We start from the raw sequence: 25,652 nt of genomic DNA, 5'->3' as shown, positions 1-25,652 counted from the left end.
AGGGGGGTGCCGTAACACTTCCCAAGTGTCCACGGGGTTATGATGTGGCTTGCAAGGAGCTCTTTCGTATTACTTCTTCATGAAGTGAGTTGTGTTTAGTGTGACTCATTATTTCTTTATCACGTGCCTCGTATGTGGTGATGTGGCAATCCCTTTAAGTGAAGAAAGTGTAAATGTGTTCAGTACACATGATAAGCTGTAAATCATATGATAATAATATAAGAATATGCAATACCATATATGATTTTCGTACAATTTACAAGTTCTGATATGTGTATTGGACACATTCCAATGAAATGTTCACTGGGGTCTATACTTCATTTCACCCTTCGTCCGAGCGCGGCGGACGCTACCAGCCAATCCAGCGTCGAGAGAGCATCATGTGACCTTGAACTCCACATAACCAAACCGTCGCATGATACTCTCCCGGCGCCAGATTGGCTGGGGTGGATGGGCCACCCCAGCAGGTGAACATTTCACGCCAAGCACCCTTTACCAAGGGTGTTAGCAAGCATCCTTTGTGAAGGGTGCTTGCCTGAACGCCATAAGGGTGTTAGCCCAGGGACAAACTGATTTACACCCTTAACTACTAACTGAACAGTAGAGAGTTTTAGTAGATCGCTCCGATGACTCCGATAACGATACCCGATACTCCGCCACCGCCTCCCTTGCGCATACATGTATCGTTATCGGGACTATCGGAGGTATCGAAACGATCTACTAAAACTCTCTATTGTTGCACTGTCCCTTCACCTAAAGTTACTTCTTATTTTTTTTTACTGCTGCACTACCGGGGGATCTTAATGGTGGGACAACAGACCATCCCTGAACCTACGACGACTGGAATGGTGGTCGCAACCAGCGTCGTAAGACTTAGTACTCAAAAGGTCCAATAAATATTGAGCAGCCTTGCAGCAGCTTCGCGTGTCATTACTATGTAAGAGTTTCTGGGGTTGAGTTATAAAACATGACCTCCCGAAACTCTTAACAGTCTTCTGAGGAACACTGAGGCAGTCTGTGATAAATTATGTATTAAGTGTATAACTACAGCCACTTTCGGCCAGTGACTGGCCGGAAGTCAATGGCCAGTGGCTGGCCGAAAGTGACTGCCAAAGGTGAATGGCAAGTCACTGGCCTAGAGTGAATGGCTAGTCACTAGCCAAATGTGAATGGCCAGTCACTGGCCAAAGATGAATGGCCAGTCTCTGACCTAAAGTGAATGGCCAGCCACTGGACAAAAGTGAATGGCCAGTCACTGGCCTAAAGTGAATGGCCAGCGACTGGCATAAAGTGAATGGCAAGTCACCAGACGAGGACGAAAACACTTCTATTGCCGAGCACTTTGGCCAAGCTTGGGCCATCGAAAATCTGGTTGGCCATAGTACACTTGCCAGTGATGGCCCATTCACAACGTGCTGCTTGGGTTGGTTAGTTTTAAGGTGCCGTCCCAGCGGTTGTGCTCGCTTACTCGGTCGACGGTTTTCAGCCAGTCATGACCGTCGGCATTAGGAGTACCTGCGAAGTCGTGGGGATCCCGTTGCCGGTTCTTGACGCGGGACCGTTCTTCAGTGGCGGCTTCCTCTCTGGTTTCGTCGGGCATCTGGGTGAGGGTCGAGCGGCCGCTGTGGAGCCCCGTGAAGACGAAAATGAATCCAGATAAGAGGACGGGGACCGTTAAACGACCTCCACCATATCTGAGGATAGGAATACGCGGATGTTTAATCGGGGATGTTTAAATGCAATGAATATGATCGGTGATCGAATGTCCGCAGTCCACAGTACGATAGCGAGCCAGCTTCCTTCAGTGTCCTTGTCGGCGTCCTCTTCCGGCTTCCTAAACAGTAATGTTTGTTGTGGCGTGGAACAAATAACATAATTTCTGGCAAACAAGCATATTTTTCTCCGGGAAGCTAGCCAAGCAAGCTCGATGATGGTGATTGCGGTCGTGTACCACCGCCACCGCGTTCCCAAAACATCATCCAGCCATTTATTTACTCTATCTCAGTCTCTCCCGACAAATGGAATGGCCGAGGAGAGCTATGCGCACAAGGAATCTCGCGCGCCATGTTCCAACAAGCCCCGAGTTGAGTGCGACACCGTCATAATCTTATTGGCTAAAAAATAGTCTCGCTGTGAATAGATTGATTTTAAATTAATTAACCCTCGTGATTTGCAACTGACGCTGCGAATTTGTGTTTATCTAATGACTCTAAATATCCAAAGAGCTAGGTTTAAGAACAAATAATTGAAGACAATTGTTTTTTATAATGTGACATTAAGACATAATTTTAATGCTTAGCTAGGATTGCATCGAGAGTTTTTGAAACAACGAAGATTGAGCTAATTTAATGAAGTTAAATATACGCATCGTTGCGCTGCACGTCAAATGTATTCCTCCCGTATTTGTAAAATGAATATTGATTTTCTTTTTACAAAATTAAAGATTCGGCAGAAACCCTTTACATTGTTTACATGTAAAAATTTGAAAGGCATTCGTACACGCAGCGCCTTCCTACAAGCAGCGCACAACGTCTTCCTTTCGCACACGGAGCTCCGATGGTGACATCAGGCACTGCGCATGCGCGGCGAACTTCGCCGTCTCCGTGCCTTCCAGGGCGATGCATCTGCGTTGCTGTGCCGTTCTTTGTGCTTTATTTCTGAGGTGCGTCCGCTTTGACATTGAGCGCCCCTTTCGGCTTCCGTGACAAAACATTTGCGTTGCTGTGCTTCTCTTTAAGTTTTATTTTTAAACTCGTTTGCACGATGACTTGCATTGAGCCACCGTTTCGCTCACCCAATGGGCATTTAGGTGCCGTTACACTCAGTCATTGAAAGCTGCCTTTTTTCGTGGTTGTATACAACGCCGGCTACGCTTCATAGAACAGTTAGTGCTTTCGCTTAAAAAAAAAAAATAACACGCTAAAAAAATGAGTGATATAGAGGAAGTTATCGCGAAAATTTGACAGATTGGAGGATATAAAAACGAGGCATTCTCAGATATGACGGTGTTGGTGGCTAACAACAACAAGCGTTCGCAACTGGTTGAGTTCTGCAGGTAACGGCATAACTCCACGACATACAATGTCCTCAGAACCCCCTGTCCTTTCAATTAAGATGGCTTCGGCGACACATACATTAAAAAACACTGACACCACCAAATCGTTTTTTTGTCTTAAACACTTAAAAATGATGTCAGGAACAAAGGAAAAATTTCCAACGCGCAAAAAAAGATCATTACTCGAACGCGCTTTAAAAAAAAAAAAAAAAAAGTTGCCCTCCTCTCCTACCGGACGCCTCCTTAGATCGTTTTTCTGATCACCAGCAGCGAAGTCATCGATGGGTGAATATGCAGAAATTGTTCTAGTTCGCGAAAATTATGTTTTTCGACATTTAAAATGTTGTGCATAATATATGTTTTGTACAAACGTAGCTTGCGCACGACGACGCTGGATTCAAAATGTGTAAATGAAATTCCGGACGCGTCTTCAAGACGTCAACGCGTCGACGTCGTCTCATTGCCATCTTTGGTATGGTCTTTGAAAATGGCGACGCACGTTGGTTGTGCGCAAGCGAGGGCGATGTTAGGGACAGATCGGAAGATCACGTGGCTTTTTGAGTACCAGCAAACCTTTCTGACTTCGGGAAGGAATCAGTTGATCGTTCGCGGAGGCCGGGTCTGGTGCAGTTTGAGTCGCCTGATCGAAAGAAGGAATATGCCGATTCGGACGTCGCCGACTCGTCGGTACTTTCACCTACATCAGATGTGTGGGTCCTCGACTACACAGACTGGTAAGATCGCGTTGCATGCTCCGAGCAGATGAAAGAAATAATAATTGGGGTTGTGTGGATATTTATACAGCCTATAGTTGGTCCGCCATTTCAAAGCTGTCAAAGTTAGAAGACAGCGACCGTCACTTATGTATTTATTATAAGTCCTTTCCTGCGTACAGCGGTGCCGATGAGCTGTGTTGAGCAGCTTTGCACCGTACAAGGGCAAATGCTCTAGGTAGATTGGGCGGATGCGGATTCGCATGCAGCGCCAGGACTGCAAAACAATGCGTGACTTACTTTTAATTGAACTTGCTTTAATCTTGGCCGTTTTGCTTCACCTGATGGGCCTTGGATTGGAAACTTCGTCGGAACGACCCCACGCTTCAAACAAGAAAGGGTTCAATATGCCTACACCCTAGCAACGTTCCAATTTGTCTCGTAATCGTCATCGATGAGGTGGCGGCAGCAGACGAAACGAGCCTGAATCCTGGATTTGACTCTCAAGAATCGCCTCCAGTCACGCTTTCTTCTTCGTTTTATTCTTTGAAGGCTTGTGTAGCAAGTGCTGGAAGAGTTTTTGATCCTGCACCGACGCAACATCGCCAGTGACGTCGTTCATCAAAGTTCGATGCATTTCGTCTACAACTGCACCGCTTTTCATACTGTTTGAAACGCCTACGCGTAACTGAGGATCACCAATATATCGAAACCCGCAACTGACGCGTCGTCTGCTTACGACAAATGGCCGTCGCGGAGCGCGGAGCGAAATTCGAGCGCGAGCGCGTGATGGACGAGGGGAGGAGGGGGATAGACAAACGACACTTTCGGAATTCGAAGGAGAGCAGAAGAAAATAAAAAGCAAAAAGTACGTCAAACTTTTATTTGCGTCACTGCGGAGCGTAGAATATTCACATTAAAGTTTCAGAAAGTTTTCTCTTTTTTTTAATTATTTCAGGTTTTAACTTTTGAGGTTATATCTAGGTATCACCTCCAGTCGTGCGGTATATTAAAATAATTTTGGGGGTTTCCGAATAACATAACCTCAGCTTTCTATATTTCGTTCAGACCCACGTACAGGAGAGTTTAGAGCAGAGCTGTTTTCCAGAAGGCAAAAGGTATGTTCTGGTTATTGCAATAACGATGCTGCCACAAAAACGTTTTGTAATCAGTGACAGAATATGTTCCATAGATCTACGAATCTCACAAATCAATGGAGATAGAAAAGTAAACTACTGCTTACCTGTTCGGCTCTTGATGTGAGCATATTCTTCATGTAGTGAATTTGGAAGAACTAAAATATAAAGGATAATAAAAATGTGTCACCATAAAATCGAGAAATGTTTACTAATATATACTTGGCGAAGCTGTTACTATTACATAAAAACTACCAATCAAACGAAATTAAATTCTGACTGTTATGATCAACATTACAGACAAATTTTTAACTAAAATTATTCATTTCTTCAAAATTATGTTTATTGATAAGCTGAAGAAGAAAATGTTTTGTCAAAATGTTAGAACTTGCTGATCTAATAAAAAATGTTTTCATAGTCACTTTGTTTTGTAGGTGTAAACTGCATTACACTGCATTGTATGTAACTTCACGATACTGCAAAAAGGTCGGGTTACACATGCATCTCAGCGCGCATTTAGACATGGCCCGCATACTAAGTGTAATATTAATCGGTTAGAAATAATTCAGATGTTAGCCTTAGGATTTATTTTGAACAGATTTGACAGGACTATGTATACTTCAGAACTTTATATCCAGACCGGACAAACGTTTTTGGAGAAACCTAAATAACTAATCAACTGAACTTTCTTTTTAATCTTGACAAATGATAACTATGTTTGTTTATCAGAACTACTTCAATTTTAATACAACCAGAGTGACAAGAAACAAACTTGAATTATTCGGTGATATAATGTGCTGCAGAAATTTTTAGAACTATTTTTTTTTTCCACATATTCGAAAGATGTGCTATTCTGTCCGTCCCTATGTTTATTATTTCTATTTTATTTAACTTCACAAACGCGCTCACAACGAACTAAGAAACTATATCCCCGGATGAAATGCCGTTTCAGATGGCGTGTTCTTATTTTCCTGCCGATTGAATACATACTGACTAAACGATTGGCCAGAATTTTTATATTACAGGTTTACTCAAGTTATAATTTACCTCGTTTTTTCTTTTATTATGTGATGCTTTTTTTATAATATGTGATCATGAACTGTAGTAAAGTGGTTAGCTTGGTAGGTTGGTAAGGGTTGAACATGATGAATCTTGCTTCTTCTTTTCTTTCTTCACCTTATATAACAGAGTTATGAGTACGCGCTTGTCTCTGTTCTGTGTTCCGTCCTCTTCCGTCCTTGTCTCATTGTGCGTGAAGTTTTATCATGCGATAATGACCTTCTTTTCTCAATCGTTGTCCAGCCTTCTGATTATATTAAGAGTGTAGTGTTGTGCACCAAATGTGGGTACAGTGGTACTACATATTTGTGTTCGTAATGTTGCAGCCCCTTGGCTGCCGGTAGTATGTATAAATAAAAATTCGCGGCGACCTTTTTTTTACACAGTTCTACATTGCATGAAATGCAGTATTTAGCAGCGATCGTTTCAATTCTGCCTAAACATTAAGCAGTCGCTTCGGGAGTAAAGAATCTGTTCTTTTTGTTTCTCTCAGTTTTCGGGGAAACTGGATTGGTGTGTAATGCGACAAGCGAAAAATGTGGGGAGAGAGAGGGAAGGCAGTGAGAGAGAGGGAAATGTAAGGCGGGAGGGATTGGAAGGGGGAAGGGAAGGGGGAGAATGAGGGAAAGGAAAACAGATGCGGAAGGGAAGAGGGGACACTGTAGGAGGGTGAAGGAATAGAACGAGAGGGACGGAGAGGGTAAGGAGTAGAGTGTGATGGGGATTGCAAATTGTCATGCCACGTGACCAGCTCAGAGCCCGTGGAGCGAGAACTCACACTGGAGAACCCAGGATCCTGGGTTCAATCTTCACCCCTAGCCGCGTCAATCTGCAGATCACCGTGCCGGCGTGCGGTCGGGTATCACTACTGCGTGATGCACGTTAAAGACCCCAGGCTAGCGCTTGTACTGCACTAGCTAAATTTATCATCTACAGCTGGGAGACCCATCGCCCTTTGAGGAAGACCAAGTTCTAGGATGTATAAACATGCCTGCAACCCAATTTTTAAGCCACTAAAGGAAGTGATTTTAGGTAGTCCTAGCAAAAGTTATTATTTCGATTATTCTGAAATGCAAATTTATTGAGGATGCAATCATACCAGGGTCATTTTCTCCGTGATTCATAGAAGGCTCCACCTCGTAGATCCTGTGTGCAAGATGTCCCTCCTCAGATCGAGCCATCAAAGGCAAAGGAGCAATCCGTAACTTGTCATTGAGAACTCCCATCTGGAAAGAATGAAACACTCCCATAAGATCACCAGGAAGGTTTTTGACACACCTAACACGTGGTTCAGGTTATGACCTTGACTATCGTTTTAGAGCGCAGTTCTTAGGGGCCCGTTCCCGGCTTGAGCGGCGTCGGCGTAACCAAGGTCACCCCAAGGTCACGCGACCCCCAAGGTCATCCCAAGGTCACGTGACCCCCAGAGGTCACGTGACCCCCCCCCGAGGTCACGTGACCCTCGCCGAGTCACGTGACCTCCCCGATGACGTCATCGTCACTGATGACGTCCCCGGCATCCCCATCGTCATCGTCATCATCACTGATGACGTCATCAGTGACGTCACTAATGACCTCACCGGCATCCGCATCGTCATCATCATTGATGACGTCATCAGTGACGTCACTGATGACGTCACTGACATCCGCATCGTCATCGTCATCATCGCTGATGACGTCATCGGAGTCCGCATCGTCATCGTCACTGATGATGTCATCAGTGACGTCACTGATGACATCATCGGTATCGTCACGTGACCCCAAGGTCACCCCAAGGTCACGTGACCCCAAGGTCACCCCAAGGTCACGTGACCCCTTCCCCCAGGGTCACGTGACCCCTCCCCCAGGTCCCCCGGTACCCTTCCCTCCTCCTCCTCAAGAGCTGCGCTCTAATTCTGTGTTACAGGGAGTTGTAAACGGCTTTCACTTTTTTGTTGATAACTTGTTCGCCCGTATGCTTTTTATATTCATAATGATAATAATTCATTTTTCTTGGCATTATTCTGGGCATTATACAAGGGAGTGGACATGTATGAAATGGAACGGTTAATACATCAGCATAACCACAATCTAAGACACACGGTGGTACAGTTATGGAGTTGGAGAAAAGGAGGGTTATGATTCCTGCACGTTTAGCATGATAATAAAAAAAAAACGCTCTCAGGTAGGGCCTTTTACTGACTTATGTCCACTAGCAGAAATTTATAAAAGGTCACCACTTAAGAAAATTGCGTGACGAGGTGGCGGCGAAAGTTTTCTAAGAATTCTTGTAATACAAAATTACATGATGTCCTGATAATTATAAAGTAAATATTTAGCTGATTTAACACCACACCTTGGGGTTTGGGGGGAGGTGTACACTACAGTCAAGTTTTACGCAAACTTGACGGGAGGAAGACGTGTTATGAAAAACCATAAGAAAATGCCAGTTTTTTTATGCACACGAGACCAGAAATTTCACCCACCGTATGACAGGAGTAGTACAGTTAAAAATATCAGGGCCCACATCTACGCAGTTCTTGAGAACGGAGTCTACTAAAGAGCATTTCAAGTGTCTATAATTGACATTTAAGTTAATATTCTTATTAAACGCTACATCTTAACGTATAACAGCGATATTTTTGCTTCCTTATCTCATAAATATATTTTCGTTGCAATAGACGCTCTGACGTTTTGAAATCAAGGCGTGAGAATCTCATTTTTAAATCAACTATGTCCTATCTGAGTGAACTACTGTACTGAACTTTTCCATTAAAATCATTGACGGGGTGTTACCCATTGCCTAGGTATGAAACATGTGAATAAACTGTACAAAAGTTAACGGAATTGTAAAAAAAAAAAATAAAAAAATTCGGTTGTGTATGAATAATCTGGTATTATCAGATTGTAGCAAACTATTGCACTTTCCTGTACATAAAAACTTCGAGTTCAGCGTTTACACTTAGTTGTAGGTCGTGCATTTCATCAGCGGTTGGTATAATGAATAAGATTCTAATTGGAATTAAATGAACTGCAATAAAACTATCTCTGGAGTGTTTCGCGTATTTACTTTTACCGACACTTTTCTCGGCTGGCTCTGTTCATAAAGCACAACTGAAGGCCAAAAATTGAACAAATGACGACGAAGAGTTGTGTTTGCGAATAATGGCATGTCATGAAGATATGTGCTAACAATGCAAATATCAGAAAGCATACAAGAAAAGGAAAACGGTATTGCTAAATCGTGTTATAATGTAAAGTCCGTACAAGATGAGAATGAACGAGAATAATATTGACTGACATATTCTATGTCTATAGGGTGCCGACATCACTTCGTCCAGTCGGTTCTGACAATCGGCCGATGGGGAGCAATAACTCACTATGTAAATTGAATAGAACGGGCAGTAGATGTTGGAATTGTTGGTCGTAACCATGAGCAATACACTAAACGTATTGTAATTGGGATTTGTATAAAACGCGCGTACACTTAAGGCATATTTTTAACATACATTCAAGAATTGAAGCCCTGTTTTATATGCCTTTCGTATACTCAGCACCTCAGTGCTATGGCCAACGTGTCGACCCGCTGTTATAACAAATTAATAGTGTATGACCTGCGGCAATTTGATTCGGTAAAATATGAAATTTGTTTTATAAAGGGGGAAAATAAGTATACGTATCGTGCATTTCTTTTTCACCATCGGTGTTCAGGGCAGGATAAGTCAAAGATTGTAACTGGAACTTTACGTAATTTGTTTTTATTTCTTTTAAGGAGGCTTTTTTGTGCCAGGAGCTATTACTTTTCGTTTCCACTTTGCATCGCAGCCTCGCGCTAACACTAATTTGCGTTGTGATGTCGACATGCGGCAGAGTATTGTCAAACTTGATTTTGTCCGATGACTCCGCTGTTATTTTACATTTCAAATTAATTATTTTCTGTAAAATTATTTAAGAGTAACAAAATTATCAATAATACTTTGATTCTTACTGAATCAGCTACGTGAATATGTGAGCTGTTAGCGTTTATTCTGACATTGCCTGACTGAACGGGCAATACGCAATGACCAAGGAAAGCAACGCTTTTTTCTTGACACCGTTATTCAGGAAACAAACAAATATATTATTCTCACGCTCTTACATCATGCACGGGAATGTAAATCATTTATTGTATAGCGCATGTGACACCCGGTGGAAGCTCTTTGCACCCAATCATGTAAAAGAGGGCATCCTTCTTTATAAATACCCATTATTAATTTGGTTGGAAAAAAACATAAAGTTGGCACTATTGAAAATATTGTACCATTTATTACTCTACGGGAATGTAGGGAAAATAAGGGAAATAACGTTGTAATTATTCATGATAAAACAACCCGGAATGAGATATTACCTATCCCAGGTAGCACGCCTGAGAAACGCCAAACTTGGCAGAAGCTTATCAATCTCGGTGGCCAAACGTAATTGCGCTAATACAGAATATGCTACAGGGCGTTATTTTGAGTCAAAGTGACTTACTCCGGCGTTTATACGTCTTCATTACAAAAGCGCAAAGGACAAGGACAGGACAAGCGCTTACTAACAACTGATTGTTTAACCAACTAGCCCAACAGTTAATTTTAATACAGTAATTAAACAATCAGTTGTTAGTAAGCGCTTGCCCTGTTCTTTTTTGGTCCTCTCCTTGTCCTTTGCGCTTTTTAATTAAGATGTCTAACCGACTAGCCCAACAGTTGATTTTAATTTATTTTTACCTCCTGTTTCTAGCCTGCCAAATACTGACTAAAGTGCCATTATCTGTAAATCAATGTAATGGCTTTTCGGATAATCCAGCAAATTATCCAGACTTAAGCCAAAGGTGCCAGATGACAGTCAAATATGAAGCCTAAATCTGGCACTTGTTTGGCGAATTAATGCCCGAATACCCAGACTCTTGCCAAAAAAATTGAAGTTCGATCCTGCCTTGATTTCTTCGGTCATTTTAGGGACATAAACTCTCAGACAAATCTACATTTTGGCCCAATAGTTCACCACTGAATTTTGTCACAATCGTCGCATAGCAAAGTGTTGCAATTATTTTTTTTACAAACTACACAAACATGGCTTGTTTCGTAAATGTTTTGACGTATAGATTTAAAATAATGCAGACAAAACAATTGGGCTAACGTTTCTTTTTTGCTGCGTTGTTTTTCTTGATTCCAGGACGATCTCATATTTCCACTACGTAGTGCTTTTCCAACGTATCACAGAAAATATATAAATATAACAGATTGCTCTATTAATCTTTACTTCATTCCCACAGTAGAAAGAAGAAACCAGAAGATATTCGTACCACTTCAATAGTGTCGTCGATTTCTTCCACAGCTACCGCGGCCATCTTCTCTTTGTCTTGGTACAAATTTAGTTCAAGCTCAGTTCCGTTCATCTGAATAAGAAACAATTGATATTAAAATGTGTTCAAAGCAAAAAAATTTATCGCGTATAAAATATTCAGTCTATGTGCAATGAAATATTGACGCGCTCTTAATATTTTTTCTATATTTGTTTTCATTGGTCTATATATCCTTTAGATTAGATCATGCACACGTGTTCGGCCGATATTTTGTTTACACATTTCTATATTACTCCCCCAAAAAATCAAGAAAAGTTTAAAACCCGAATGTACTTCTGGAGAAAAAAAATATCAAGTCTGACTAATGGCGCATTCACCCTGGAAGCGGATCCGCGTTCGCGAAGCGGTCGCGGATGCGGTTCGCGAGCGACCCCGTTCAGACACACCGAGAGGCGGTTGGCGGTTTCTCGGCGATCACGCGTGATCTTCTGAGACTTGCGTTTGGCAACCCTGTTTTACAATCCAAAATCCACTTTAATTCAAGATCCAAAGCCAAAGTTTTGCTATTTTGGCACTCGGAATATTTTTCTCCGGGATGTTCGCTGCCTGAACTCGTGATCCACGAGTTCAGGCAGCGAAAAAAGAAGCATGGACCCGCCAAACTCGCCTGTGATTCCCTCGACTTCGCCCACAAGCAAAGCCCAGCTAGGCGCGCCTTGCTGACTCAGAACAGGATGCCCCCGACCTTTTCTTCGAAGTGGACCCTTCCCGAATGAATAGCTGACCTTGTTTTCGGGATAGAGGGCCAGTTTTCCCCCTCGTTGTTGTTCGCTCTTATCATTTTCGAAGTTGTGAGCGGTGGGGTGGACCGTGGTGCGGGGAAATGTGTTCGGTGCTAGCCGGTCGTGGCTTCGTTGGTGGCGGACTCTCCTCTCGTCACTCGCTCGTCGATCGAGTCTACTGTTTGACATGAAGCTCAAATAAACGCCGTATGGATTACCTAAGCACTGTCTGGTACGTACACTTTATTCCTTGAGTAGGTTCATTTATTTATTTTATTAGTAGTAAACGTTACAGGTCGAGCTAGCGCAGGTACCCTGCCCCCTCCGCAATAGTGCGGTACCCTGCCCCCTCCGCAATAGTGCGTTAGCTACGCAATCAAGCTCACGACGTCTCTATCGGCCTTCGTGGTGATCATGCACGGAGTCGAAAGCTTTCAATAGTTCACGCGACTCTCTTAGTGGGTAGAAAAGCTGACATTTCGGTCGATCAGGGGCGGGTTCCGATGTTCTACAGGCAGGGATTAACACGACAGCGAGCTTGGGCCTGTGGCACCCGGAATAATAAACTAACTCTTACCCGAACCAAATCACCGGTGCGAAGCCCGTTAAAATTACAAGTCAATTCTTTTCGCGGTGGATTCAAGTGACGGACGTGAGCATCAAGTTTCTCCGTTGATATGTCGAAAGCTAAGACTACAGCGCTAGGACTACAGCGCCTTGGATGCCTCACCAGCGACAGGTGCCATCTTGTTTTGAAAGTCACTGACGTCACGTCAGCGTCGCGTTGTGATTGGTTGCCGCTTTGCGGTTCGTGAACGCGGTTGGGAGAAATCGGTCCCGAAGCGGTTGGCAAAAACGCGCTCCAACCGCTCGATCCTAGCCGCTTTGCGGTTGAGAACGCGCCATAAGAGCAGTAACCTCTTTTTGGTATTTTTCATAAATACAAGGTTAGATGGCCCGGAAATACTGTAAACCATTAAACAAAAAAACTCAAATGCTTTATGAACATATTATTTTATAGTGCCGATATCCATTACAATGTCTACCATTTTAGAAAATATATATCGTGCGTCACAATTGCAAAAATTTCGCCATTCTGACATTTTAGCTATATAATTAAGATTTATTTTCTCGTTGTGTTTATCAGATATATCATCTTTGGCATTTGTTTTTCATATATTATTCACAAAAGTGTATATCTGTCTATGAAACCTATGTTCGCCCGAAATTAGAGTACGCCTCCGCTATCTGGGCCCCTTACCAAACCTACCTTATTAATCAAATCGAATCCATTCAAAACCGTGCAGCCCGCTTCATTTCTTCATCATATTCGCGTTTCGACAGCGTGTCACTAATAAAGCAAAATTATTCTATCTGTCTACTGGAAACTCGACGTAACATTTCACTCCTATGCTTAATTCACCGATTATGCCACAGCCCCGCTGGGACTTGGTTCTTGCATCTGGAACACCTGAACAAGGAATCACGTAATTTTAACACTAAGAGTTTTAAGCGCATCTTTGGGACATCATTGTCATTCAATAATTCTTCCCTGCCACGTGCCATCAAGCTCTGGAATGATCTTCCCGAGGCCGTTGTTTCAGTTTCCGACCTAGCACTTTTTCGTTCAGAATTAACCGCATATATGTTATCCAATTAAAAATGTGTAACGATGTTATTTTCTTGCAAACTGGTCACTGTATCTATATTTTTACTCGAAATGTTAACGGATGTGTGTATTATTATTATTTTTTATTTCAGTATGTGCTTTATGTTACCCAGCTGTGCAAATATTTAGTTTATTCTGTTGCGCGCAGATGTGTATTGATGTTTGTATAGAGTCGGCGTGCTCCCTGCCATTCCTTCTTTGTGTTAACCAGATTATATAACCCCCCCTCATGTAATGCCGACAGGCCTTTGAGGTACTTTGAATAAATAAATAAATAAATAAATAATGTGCTACTTTAGTTCATAAAAAAATACTTACAGCCCTTCAAACATGCGTCAAAGTAAAACGTTCCGCAAATTCAAGATGCAATAAAACATTTATTTTATGTTATGTAGGTGAAGAATTTGACACGATATCTCGGTGTTTTTCACTAAAAAAATTTCATTTTTTATTTTGGCATACAATATAGAGCTCCGATGCAAACATATTTATCTACTTTGATATTTTTACCAAAACATGGTTAGCTTTAATCACGTAACATTTTTAAGCTGCACTTGTTGTTTTTTTTCTTTTTTTTTCAAGTATACTTTTCCAAAGGATGTATCATCTAGAAATAAACTGATGCACTTGTTTATATATGAACGGACTGACATCGCGTCAAACATTTCCGAAGGTAGAACGTTTCGCGAATTCAGAGTGGAATTTGTTGTTTCATGTTCAAGTAATGCCACATTGCCATGTCTTACCAATTACATCAAATTGCATTATGTTGTAAATAATACGCTCAGATATTTATCTTCCAGAGATAAATATTTTTCACAGTCTCCGGCCTTTTTTCTACGTTTTATAAAGGAGTTTGAGCATTGGTACCTTAAACCCAAGTTGCTGTGAAAAAAAAATATCTAAACTCCGGTTTAAAAACATGCTTTTTGAGTAGGGCTTGTCATATTATAAAGCCCTTGAGAAAACCAGCGTTTTCCATTATGCTCTTATTTCCAACTCCTTTTGTTCGCGTTCTGCCCATTGAAAAGCACACGGAAGTGGCCTCAGCACGCACATCGTATCTCTGCGCCGCAGTGTTCTTCCGCAGCCTAAATGGCGTCTGCCTTCATCGCCGTCAGCATGGCCACGAACGTGGAATGAATGGAAACAGACACTCTACCCCCCTGCCTGCTAGCCAGAATTTAATAGTTAGGAGCCACAGACTGTCGCCGCGATGAGTCGTGAACACAGGGGGGTGGGGTTTAACGCGCTCCCCAGTGATACACGCGCCGTCCGAAGAGGTCTTTCGGCGTTCGTTGCCATGGTGACGGAGATGAAAGGAGACGGACCTTATGTCGCGGAAGAACGCTGAGGCGCAACGATACCAGGTGCGTGCTGATGCGCTTCCAGGCTTTTCAGAGAGCGGAACGGAAACAAAAAGTGTTCGAAATAAGCACTTAACGCAGAAGGCTGGTTCCCACCAGCGCCCCATTGTCTGACGAGCCTTACACAAAAAGCGTGTTTTTTTTTAACATTCCCTGCCCTGTTTTTTTTTTAATCCGTAGAGGTCTAAAGTATTAAAATGCAAAAAAGTGTTTAAAATGGTTGCGGGGTTTTTGCACACCCAGAACTTTGGCGACGATGCAGCGGACGCACGAGGAGCGAGTGTGAGACCGAGGCACGGGGCAAGAAACGCGTGGCTAGGGGACAGGTCAGCTAGTTCAGCCATGGCAGCGTAAGCAGCCGAGCACCGGGCTCGAAGATTTCATGTATCTCCATCAGGACTTGGCTCCTTTCTCCGAACAAACTGTGAGCGAGAATGCCACAGACTATATATATTTTTACTTCGTGCCTAAGTGCAAATTAATTTCAGATATCTGATACTATAACCATATTCAGTAAGTGCACCTATAGACTCTCGGCAGTAGTTCAAAGCCTGAGCATAAAGCGTTCTATGCCGAGCCCGCCTTCGCGCTAGTTTTATAGGTCGCTGCTTGGTAGAGGCGCAAACTGAAACACAATTCCCCAGATAGGGAAAAACACAATGCCTCTGTTGTCGCTCCCGTGGAAGGAACCAAACACAATATCATAGTGGAACCGTGAAGTAACACTTGACTCTTTATAACAGATTAATGAAATTACACGTGTTCGGCACTGAGAATATCCAAGCTGTAGTTATATAGAAAGAATGGTCAAATTGCGCCCTCTATGGTCGGAGTGAAAGTCAGTTTCAAGTTCAGCCTTCTATTGAGACTTCCTAGTACGTGCCCCTTTTGACTGAAAAGCAAATCACCAGCACGAAACCTAGGTTTAACATAATTTAAGACAAACCTCTGATACTGGGGAAAAGACGAAGGACAACACAACACACAGGGTTTCAAACACAGCTCAAAACTGTGTATGAGATTATGTGTGTTGTGCTGCCCTTCGTCTTTTCATTAGTCTCGGGGGTTTGTCTCAAATTATCTTAAACCTTCACCAGCTTGTTTGCGCCCTAAAGTTTTGTTTGTTAAAACTAGGTTTTCGCAGCCGAGGTAGGTACCGAACATAACACTTTAATTGAACCTATCAAATTAATACTTAAATTCATCTAAAAAATGCATAATCCTCAACTCTATTCTACGTGACGGGCACTCAAAACGTTAAGTAATTGTTTAAAAATGGTCGTCATTACCCTATCTGCGGTCCGAAAAAGAGGCAGTTCCAAGCTCACCCTGTCTGTACGACTTTATTAATTTATTTACTTATCGAAAGTACCGTCAGGGCCCGAAGGCATTAGAGAGGGGGAGAGCACACACACAAAGACGAAGGTAGTAAAACAGTAACAAGTCAACATTATTAAATATACAACAAACAAAGAAAATCCACAGGTCATGGGTCACCATTAAACTACAGGGTCCTATCGAGAACAGTAAACCCTACTTTTCGGCCCGGGTAAAAAAACTAAACGTCGCAGAACGCTCAAACTCCGCCAGAATGTAATCCTAGCGGCCCAAGCAAGATGCCAAAGTTTCAGCCCGATCCAATAACTTAATCAAAAGTTATAAGTGATTTTCTGAAAATTTCAATGGGAAAATGGAGCCCATTTTTGCCCGTTTTCGGTTTCTGGTGTCATAGAGCCCCATGTGTTAAAAAAAACTCCGTCGGCGGCCATTTTCCCATTGAAATTTTCAGAAAATCACTTATAACTTTTGATTAAGTTATCCAATCGGGCTGAAACTTTGGCATCTTGCTTGGACCGCTAGGGTTACATTCGGGCGGAGTTTGAGCGTTCTGCGATGCGTAGTTTTTTTACGCGGGCCGAAAAGTAGGGTTTACTTTTCTCGATCGGACCCTATAGTTATTTATGGAATTCCTAAAAAGGTTAGTATCAGTTATAGTAGCAATCAACCCGCTGAGGTGGCTCCATCCCTCGGCTGTGCGGGGTAAAAGCTAAGATTGAAATGTTGCGGTAAATGAGCTTGGGACTCCAACTTTGTGCTGATGGTCAAAACGGGATGAAATATGAAATGGGGAGTAATCATGCCACTTTTCCATGCCACTTTTTCATTCCAGCAACGGGGCACACGTGTCTTCATTGCACTTTTTTCGCACTTCGAAACTCTATTAGTTCGTTTGCTTCAAAAAAAAAAAAAAAATCTAATTGACTCCTAGTAGCTGATGGGAAAATACTCCTGAGATGTCTCGGGCGTTTTGCATCGCCATGCTTGCTGGATGTCCCAAGTTGTGTAGAGTGACCTTCTGTTTTACAAGTCCTGTTCAACCATCGCACGCGTTTTTGCCGTATCAAGTCGCAAAAACCAGCCATTATGCTATAGCGGACACAAGTTTCCTAAATTCGTGCAGTTGATAACGGTTCTTAAAGAGGCTCGCTGCACCATCGTTTGCATAAATAACTTGCCAGTAAACAGTAACTTTGTCATCAATCCAATCCGTGACTTTTCCGAGTGCAAAGCAGGCGTGGGCAGATTTGTGAATTACATTGTTGCTGATGACCGAGAGGCTGTGAGTGAAGTTTTACGCATGAGAAGATTTAAACGTGCTTTTTGTGTCAGTTGTAGGCCTCCACTTCTGAATGCAAAATGGTTCAATTGTCCGGAAAATCAAAACGTACTCTGGGGCATTCCTTTTCTTAGCAACTTTTTTCCGTGTGTATCAACTTTCTGTGAACTTATCTAACATGATGATAAGAGATCCACCTTCCTACCAGCATCTGAAGTTAATTTATAAATACCACCAGATTCAAAGCTTTTTATCAAAGATTTATATTACCACGCCACTAACAGAAGCTCCGCTTCTTCCAGATTGCCAAGCCGTTCGAGCGTAAAATTGCAATCCATCTCTAGCAGTGGCCAGTCGGCGCTGATTGGCTTGCTGAGTAAACCAGTACCTGGATTCAAAGTCAGAGATGTGGACGATTTACCGATAACTCTTTCAAAAGCTGCTGCGGGAAGCTTGGAATTCACGCAATAAATACATACAAAAACACCTCTCTGTGGTGCACATGTGTTCCACCGAGGTCGCAATGAGGGGAAGTTAATGAGGCCAAGCTTGGATTTGTGTTTCGCACTATTGAACACACTAAATGACTCTCACATTGATCGTTTCATAAAAGACTTACGCAGGTCTTGTTTTTCTGTTTTTGACCAATACACAAATGATGTCTTTCTTATTTGGGCTTTGTCTAGAGCAGCCTACTCCACCCTTAGTATAGAATTTAAGAAGTAGATATAACTCGCCATCGCTCACATTTGATCTTTAGTGGGGTGTTGGTATAAAACGCACGAGATGGTTTTCTCCGAATTTCCGTGATTTGTGTATAATATACCGAATGGCCTTCTGCACAACACTCTCGCTCTTTCCTCGTTAGGGATGGGGGAGAGAGCATCAGTAGCCCACTGAGTTCCCGGTGAGCTTGGGAGATGAGCGTGTTGGTTTAAGTCATGGATGAAGAAATAATTAACAATTAAAACAGGGACAACACAACCACATTTTTCAACTAGCAACAAACGAGTAAACTTTCAACAGCGAGCAGCCGACTATACCCAGGAGAAGGGGGGAGAAGGGAAGATAAGAAAACGCGACGTGCAAGTCAGAGTGGTGGGCTTATCTCGGATTTTAGAAATTAAAACTCAGTTTTCGTCAGCAGGAGGGAGGGGTTTGACACGTTGTTTTTTGCTGTGGTCATGGCGAATGGCTCTACGACCTCCCTGCCGAATCTGCTGTCATGGCCCCCCCAGGAGTTTTGTTTCATCAAACAGGGGATGACAACGCAAACACGAACGAACATGTATGACTATGGGATGATAAGAATCTGAAGAGGCCTTAGAAACTTCGTTGTGATGTTCGCGGAGTCTGTGATTAATGCATCTGCCAGTCTGTCCTATGTATCAATAGCCGCAGCTCCAGGGGATGTAGTACACTTTATTCTCTTTGCATGGAATGAATTTCTTTTCGTGTTTAAAAGTGCAGCCAATCGGAATCCGGTTGTTTTTCACTTGTTGACAGAGTTGTTAAAGACGCATGCGGCACGAGAAGACAACATTCGTGTCGAACTTTGAGGCAATGGATTTTATCTGGTTGGCTGAATTGTGTACGTAAGGAATGACGACGAATAGGGCTTTCTTTTGTTCTGGCTGGTGACTGGCGATAAGGCCCGCAAATCAGCGTTTTAATTACTGATCGAAGAAGGTCGGCGGGAAACCCTGCCCTGACGTGCCTCATGTGCTGCAATTTGAAGCTATCTTCTGAAAGATGACAGCAAGACTTCGTGAAGGATGAAGAAAACAACGATTTGATGATACCTTGTTTTACCGTCTTCGAATGGGCGCTAGAAAACGGTAGAACAGGTTCAGCAAACCTTTGTTGAAAGGCCCAGCAGATTCCAGTGGCACTGACATGAAGCCGCAAATCTAGGTACTGAAGACCTTCATTCGAAGGTTCTTCCTTCGTGAATGTAAGACCTGACGAACACGCGGAAAAACGGCTGTAATGCTATCTGGAGAAGTTCAATCAGAATGAACGATTAGGTAATCGTCTACATATCTGAAAACATCGCAGCCAGGCGCGGAAATGTCCAGTTGTGCTTTTATAGCTCTGTCAACGAATAAAAAAAAATAAATCGCTGAGAACAAGGGCGAGGCGTGAACCGATGCAAACTCCTTTCTTTTGGCGGTAGATCCCTCTCTCATGTTCAACTAAGGTGGGCTGGAGATATAGATGAATCAGGTCCACGAATCCAGCAACGGAGACACCGGGGGAATTCTGAAAATCCACAGCTCCGTGCTCAAAGGTGGCGTCGGAGATTGAGGCAAGCAATGCGGTAGGACCTAGATTGAAATACAGGTCTTCTATGTCAAGTGAAAAATAGAGTGGGGCAAGGAGAAGAAATGGTGGGAACTGATGAGAGAGATGAGTTCTAATGAGTTATACACTCTAAAGGGTTGAGGGAGGAGGATGCAGAACTGATGCTTTTGTAGGAAGAGCCCGAGTTTCTTCTGTCAACAACCCTTTTTCGACACAATACTCCGGAGTGGAACTCCAGTTTTATGTGTTTTTGCTTTGAAGAAAACTGAAAGGTACTGCTTCGCTGGACTACTAATGGCACTTTTTAGGGACGACAGGTTCAACGACGAGCAGAGTTGTTCAGCTCTTGACCTGGGGGTCCCGGACGGTCGCGATTTCACTTTGACGAGACGAAGTTCGAACCGCCAGTCCTGTTGTGCAACACTGCTATCTCGTAGGACACCATGGAATCGCTCTCCAGAGGCCCCAAGTTCGCCCCAGACCTTCCTACTAAGAGGGTTGATCAACTCGCCTCAGTACATCAAGTCGCCGTCGCCATCCAAGATCCACAGAGGCAAGATTTTCTCGGCTCCGCCATCCGCGCCGTGTGCTTCCACCCCCCCCCCCCCCCAAGCTCAGCAAGATCTCTCAACTCGACGCTGTTAAAACGCTTCGTCAAGAACACCTAAAGCTGTTAGAATCCGATAAGACGGCTGTTTTTGTTGTGTTAGAGGAGGGAGATTTCGGAGATAAGGTGAACGCCGCCCTTTTAAAGAATTTTCTCAAACTGAAATCGCGACCGTCCGGGACCCTCAGGTTAAGAGCTAAACAACTCTGCTCGTCGTTGAACTTGTCGTCCTTAAAAAGGGCAATTAGTAGCCCAGCGATGCTGTACCTTTCAGTTTTCTTCAATGCAAAAGCTTATAAAACTGGAGTTCCCCTCGGGAGTATTGTGTCGGAAAAGGGTTGTTGGCAGAAGCAGCTCGGGCTCTTTCTACAAAAGCATCTGTCCTGCATCCACCTACCTCAACCCTTTAGAGTGTCTAACTCAATAGAACTCATCTTTCTCATCAGTTCCCAACATTTCGTCTCCTTGCCGCACTCTATTTTTTTCACTTGACATAGAAGACATGTATTTCAATCTAGATCCTACCGCATTGCTTGCCTCAATCTCCAACGTCATCTTTGAGAACGCAGCTGTGGATTTTCAGAATTCCTCCGGTGTCTCCGTTGCTGGATTCGTGGACCTGATTCATCTATATCTCCAGTTCACCTTAGTTGAACATGAGAGAGGAATCTACCGCCAAAACAAAAGGAGTTTGGATCAGTTCATGCCTTGCCCCTGTTCTCAGCGTATTATTTCTTTTATTCGTTGACAGAGCTATAAAAGCACGACTGGACATCTCCGCGCCTGGCTGCCATGTTTTCAGAAATGTAAACGATTACCTAATCCTTTATCCTGATCGAACTTCTTCAGATAGCATTACAGCCGTTTTTCCCCTTGTTCGTAAGGCCTTACATTCACGATGGAAGAACCCTCGAAAGAAGGTCTTCAGTACGTAGATTTGCGGCTTCATGTCAGTGCTACTGGACTCTGCTGGGCCTTTCAACAAAGGTTTGCTAAACCTGTCCTACCGTTTTCCAGCGTCCATTCGAAGTCGGTAAAACACGGTATCATGAAATCGTTGTTTTCTTCATCCTTCACGAAGCCTTGCTGTCATCTTTCAGAAGATAGCTTCAAATCGCAGCACATGAGGCTCGTCATGGCAGGGGTTCCCGTCGACCTTCTTCGATCTGCAATGGAAAGGCTGATTCGCGGGCCTGACTGCCAGTGACCAACCACAAAAAAGAAAACCTGATTCGCCGTCATTCCTTACGTACACAATTCAGCACACCGGATAAAATCCATTGCCTTAAAGTTCGACACGAATGATGTCTTCTCGTGCCGCATGCGTCTTAAACAACTCTGTCAACAAGTGAAAAACAACCGGATTCCGATTGGCTGCACTGTTAAACACGAAAAGAAATTCATTCCATGCAAAGAGAAGAAAGTTTACGCCATCCCCTTGAGCTGTGGCCATCAATACATAGGACAGACCGACAGTTGCACCAATCACAGACTCCGCGAAGATCAAAACGAAGTTTCTAAGGCCTCTCCAGATTCTTATCATCCCATAGTCACACATGCCCGTTTGTGTTTGCGTTGTCATCCCCACTTTGATGAAACAAAAATCCTGGGTGGGCATGACAGCAGATTCGGCAGGGAGATCATAGAGTCATTTGCCATGACCACAGCAAAAAACAACGTGTCAAACCCTTCCCTCCTGCTGACGAAAACTGAGGTTGAATTTCTAAAATCCGAGATAAGCCCACCACTCTGACTTGCACGTCGCGTTTTCTTATCTTCCCTTCTACCCCCTTCTCCTCCTGGGTATAGTCGGCCGCTCGGTGTTGAAAGTTTACTCGTCTGTTGCTATACTTCGTCTCGCCCTACGATGGACTAAAGCCAAAGCTACGGACAGCCAGACCCAATCACGAGCCACTTAGAAATTGTGCGGTATTTCGCTTCAATGCACGTATCGGTGCCCGAGTCTGGGCTCACTGATGAGGGGACGGGTTGACAGTGGTTCGAATCGAAGAGGACTGAGTGACTCAACAATTTTGCGTGGCAAAGAAAGCCACGACATATAGGCTCTTTGCAGCGTCAAAGCTATAGAAATGATGCGGCGCTTTTGGATTCGAGCAATATACGTCCACCCCTAATCAATGTTAAGCGTGTCATAGCATAGCATGGAGCGTGATTGGACCTGGCGCCCGTGGCTTTGGCCTTTAGTTCATCGTAGGATGCGACAAAGTGTAGTTGAAAGATGTGGTTGTGTTGTCCCTGTTTTAATTGTTTCATTCTTTCTTCATCCATGATTCCTGGTAAGGAGCGCATGTAGCGTGCTTGGGCCGAAAGCTCTGCATCCCCTCGCTGGACTTGTTACTGACACCATGCGATGGTCTCGAAACATGGAATTTGCCCTACGCCGTTGGAATCCCCATTCAAACATCGTAATAACTGCATATTTGATATCTACTTGTCTTCTTTTATCATAGGACTCTCAGTAGCGGCTTTTTAATTGCCTTGGCTGCTTTAGTGGTGTCACTTCTGTTGGTAGTAGATAGCTATTCAGCTTCTTGACGGCCCCTAAATCAGAAAAAAAAGGCAGTCATTTCTCAAACCTTTTTTGTGCACACTGTATGTACCGGTTGAAGAATTTCGAAACAGTTTTGGAAAAGGCCATTTGTTTCGTTCACTGCAACAGATGCCTCCTGGGACGAAATCTTCTCGAGGGTGTCGACGCCGAAATTTTCCGCACTCAGAAAATTCCTCTGCTGTGTTATCTTTTCTTAAATTTACTGAGATAGCCGCCACAAAGTATCTGTCAACGCTGTTATTCGCTGCCGTAGCTGAGGAGCGTTCTGGCACGATGCAAATAAACGGAACTCGGGAATGTTGATGTATTGAATTGAAGGACACACACTGTGCTATTTGTATTTTTACAATCTGACAGGAGTTAACTCCCCACTCAGCACTGAAAGTATCACCTTAACCTCATTTCTCCTCCTTTATCTCTTTCATAAACCCAATTATGGCGGGACTTGAGACGTAACTTCGGTAAGGTTGGAAATAACGCTATACTCTTTGTTTTTCTATGATGATAATGCAATTTATTGCAAACGCCCAAGGGAGCAGGACAAGAAAGACGATAAAAATCCCTGAAGGCGGGGGAACAAGGGGGACAAAGCATAAACACGAATGCCCAAGCACAGCTAGGTGATTGGCGCGTGACAGAAAAACTCCGCTTGTTCCAGGTGTCGAAAAAGAAACCTCGACATTTCCAGTGGAGCGCTCTACTAACTGAGCTAACCGGGAGTAGACGTCATTGGAGCAAACAGGTTTTGTCAGCAGCCATCAGTGTAACACCAGCAAGGGTGAACGGCCTGCATTTTAAGGTTATGATGATAATCCAAATAATGCAAATGGAAAAGCGAGGTGGACATAAATGACGATATTAATCACAGCAAAAGAGGAACAGGAGGCACAAAGAGAAGACGCAAACCTCCAAAACAACTAGGTGACTGGTGCGCGACCGAAAAACTCCACCTGGTCCTCGTATCGAAGCAGAGACCTCTCCATTTCCAGAGGAGCGCTCTACCAACTCAGGTAGCAGGGAGTTAGACCTCAGTTGAGCAAACGTGTTTTATCTGTGGCCACAAGTCCAACACCCAAAAGGGTGAACGGTATCAATATTAAGGTTATGATGATTATGCAATTAATGAAAAGGTGCAAGAGAGCGAGACAATTTCTTATACTTTTAAGATGTCTTATTCTAGGAAGGGAGCAAGTGTGTGCAATTAGACCTCATGCACGCGATAACCAAATATTTAGGGGCTGACGAGGCGTCCTTCGCAGTTCCCAAATAAACTTCGATCTGCGCTCTCGACAGCGCCTTACGGCGACCAGTGCTGCATGCTACGTCTTCAGATTTCGCTTAGGTATCGAAGCCGCCATATCCCGCGTTGGCATTCAATTAGGCACGATTGCGCCTGCCGCGGCACTTCCGGGGTCCGCCGCTTTACTTTTGCTGCCGAAAACATTATCGCATGCGGCAAAGAAGAGTAGAAGCGACAAGTCGCTCTGATCCGCATGCGTCTCGCTCGCGTGAATTACCGATTCCACATGCACGTAGTTCACATCTCGTGACTCTATAATAGGTTGGTCTAGTCCCGTGTGTCTCGCTCTTTAGGCATAGAGAGCGTTCGGTGAATGGTTACGCTGTTTGGTTAACTCTGAACCCGCCTTATCTTTTTATCGCACTCGCTCCGGACCTTTAAAGTGCCCTGATATCACCCGCTGTTCCGCGGTTTCGCTTTTCCGGTACCTGTGATGATGATATCAGATTTCGCAGCACTTAATGCTTTACGGGACGAAATAATGCTACACGTTTTTAATTAGAAAACATTGCGATGTTGTGTAAATATTTTACTAAAATTTGAAAAGAAATATTTGTCTTTTTTTTTAATTGTACGTTGAATTGGCGGACCTTCTTATGTTAAGGAATGTTAGACGCGCCATCTTTAGTTTTATTTGTAAAATAAAGCAACAATTTATATCTAAATCGTAGATACTTTCGAATATATTATATGAGAAAAAAAAAAGATGTATTAAAGCTTGAAAACGCACGAGATAACAGGTCACCAATATTGTCAAAAGTGTAAAAGTAGACGAATATGTGTGTTTTAAAGCGCTATATTTTATAAGGAGACAAATATTGCAACATGCTTTAATAAAAACACAAACAAGGTGATATTTTGTATAATAATACACCTACATTTAAAGGAAAGTCTTATGAAACGTTGAAGTTGCAGAACTTTTTTCATTCAGACAGGTTCAAAGCGCTGTCAATATTTTTGTCATAAAATAAAGCACCAAATTATACACAAATGATAGATAAATATATATATATATAATATATGACGAAAGTTCAAAAGCTATATCTTACAAAGCAGTAAGATTTAATAAATAGCAAATATAAACTAAAATGTCAAAGTAACACAGATTGTCCAGTTTTGAAGAGCGATATATACTTTCTAGAATACTATGGTACAGACTGTTGTAG

The 25,652-nt window shown here is 43.2% G+C and overlaps 1 protein-coding gene across 1 annotated transcript in view; it reads right to left on the bottom strand.

The window, feature by feature from the left end:
• Nucleotides 1-25,652, bottom strand: part of LOC120842550 (A disintegrin and metalloproteinase with thrombospondin motifs 16-like) — a 197,089-nt gene that overhangs the window by 150,620 nt on the left and 20,817 nt on the right. Inside the window, exons 3-5 of the mRNA XM_040213686.1 lie at nucleotides 11,269-11,361; nucleotides 7,063-7,189; nucleotides 5,012-5,062 (exon numbers count right to left, since the gene is read on the bottom strand). Coding sequence (XP_040069620.1) covers nucleotides 5,012-5,062; nucleotides 7,063-7,189; nucleotides 11,269-11,361 — 271 coding nt within the window. The remainder of the gene's footprint in view (nucleotides 1-5,011; nucleotides 5,063-7,062; nucleotides 7,190-11,268; nucleotides 11,362-25,652) is intronic.

This window comes from Ixodes scapularis, unplaced genomic scaffold, assembly GCF_016920785.2.
Source record: "Ixodes scapularis isolate PalLabHiFi unplaced genomic scaffold, ASM1692078v2 ptg000460l_1___fragment_1__unscaffolded, whole genome shotgun sequence".
Taxonomy (NCBI): domain Eukaryota; kingdom Metazoa; phylum Arthropoda; class Arachnida; order Ixodida; family Ixodidae; genus Ixodes; species Ixodes scapularis.
The sequence above is the reverse complement of the archived record's forward strand: the minus strand, read 5'-3'. Positions and strand labels throughout refer to the sequence as shown.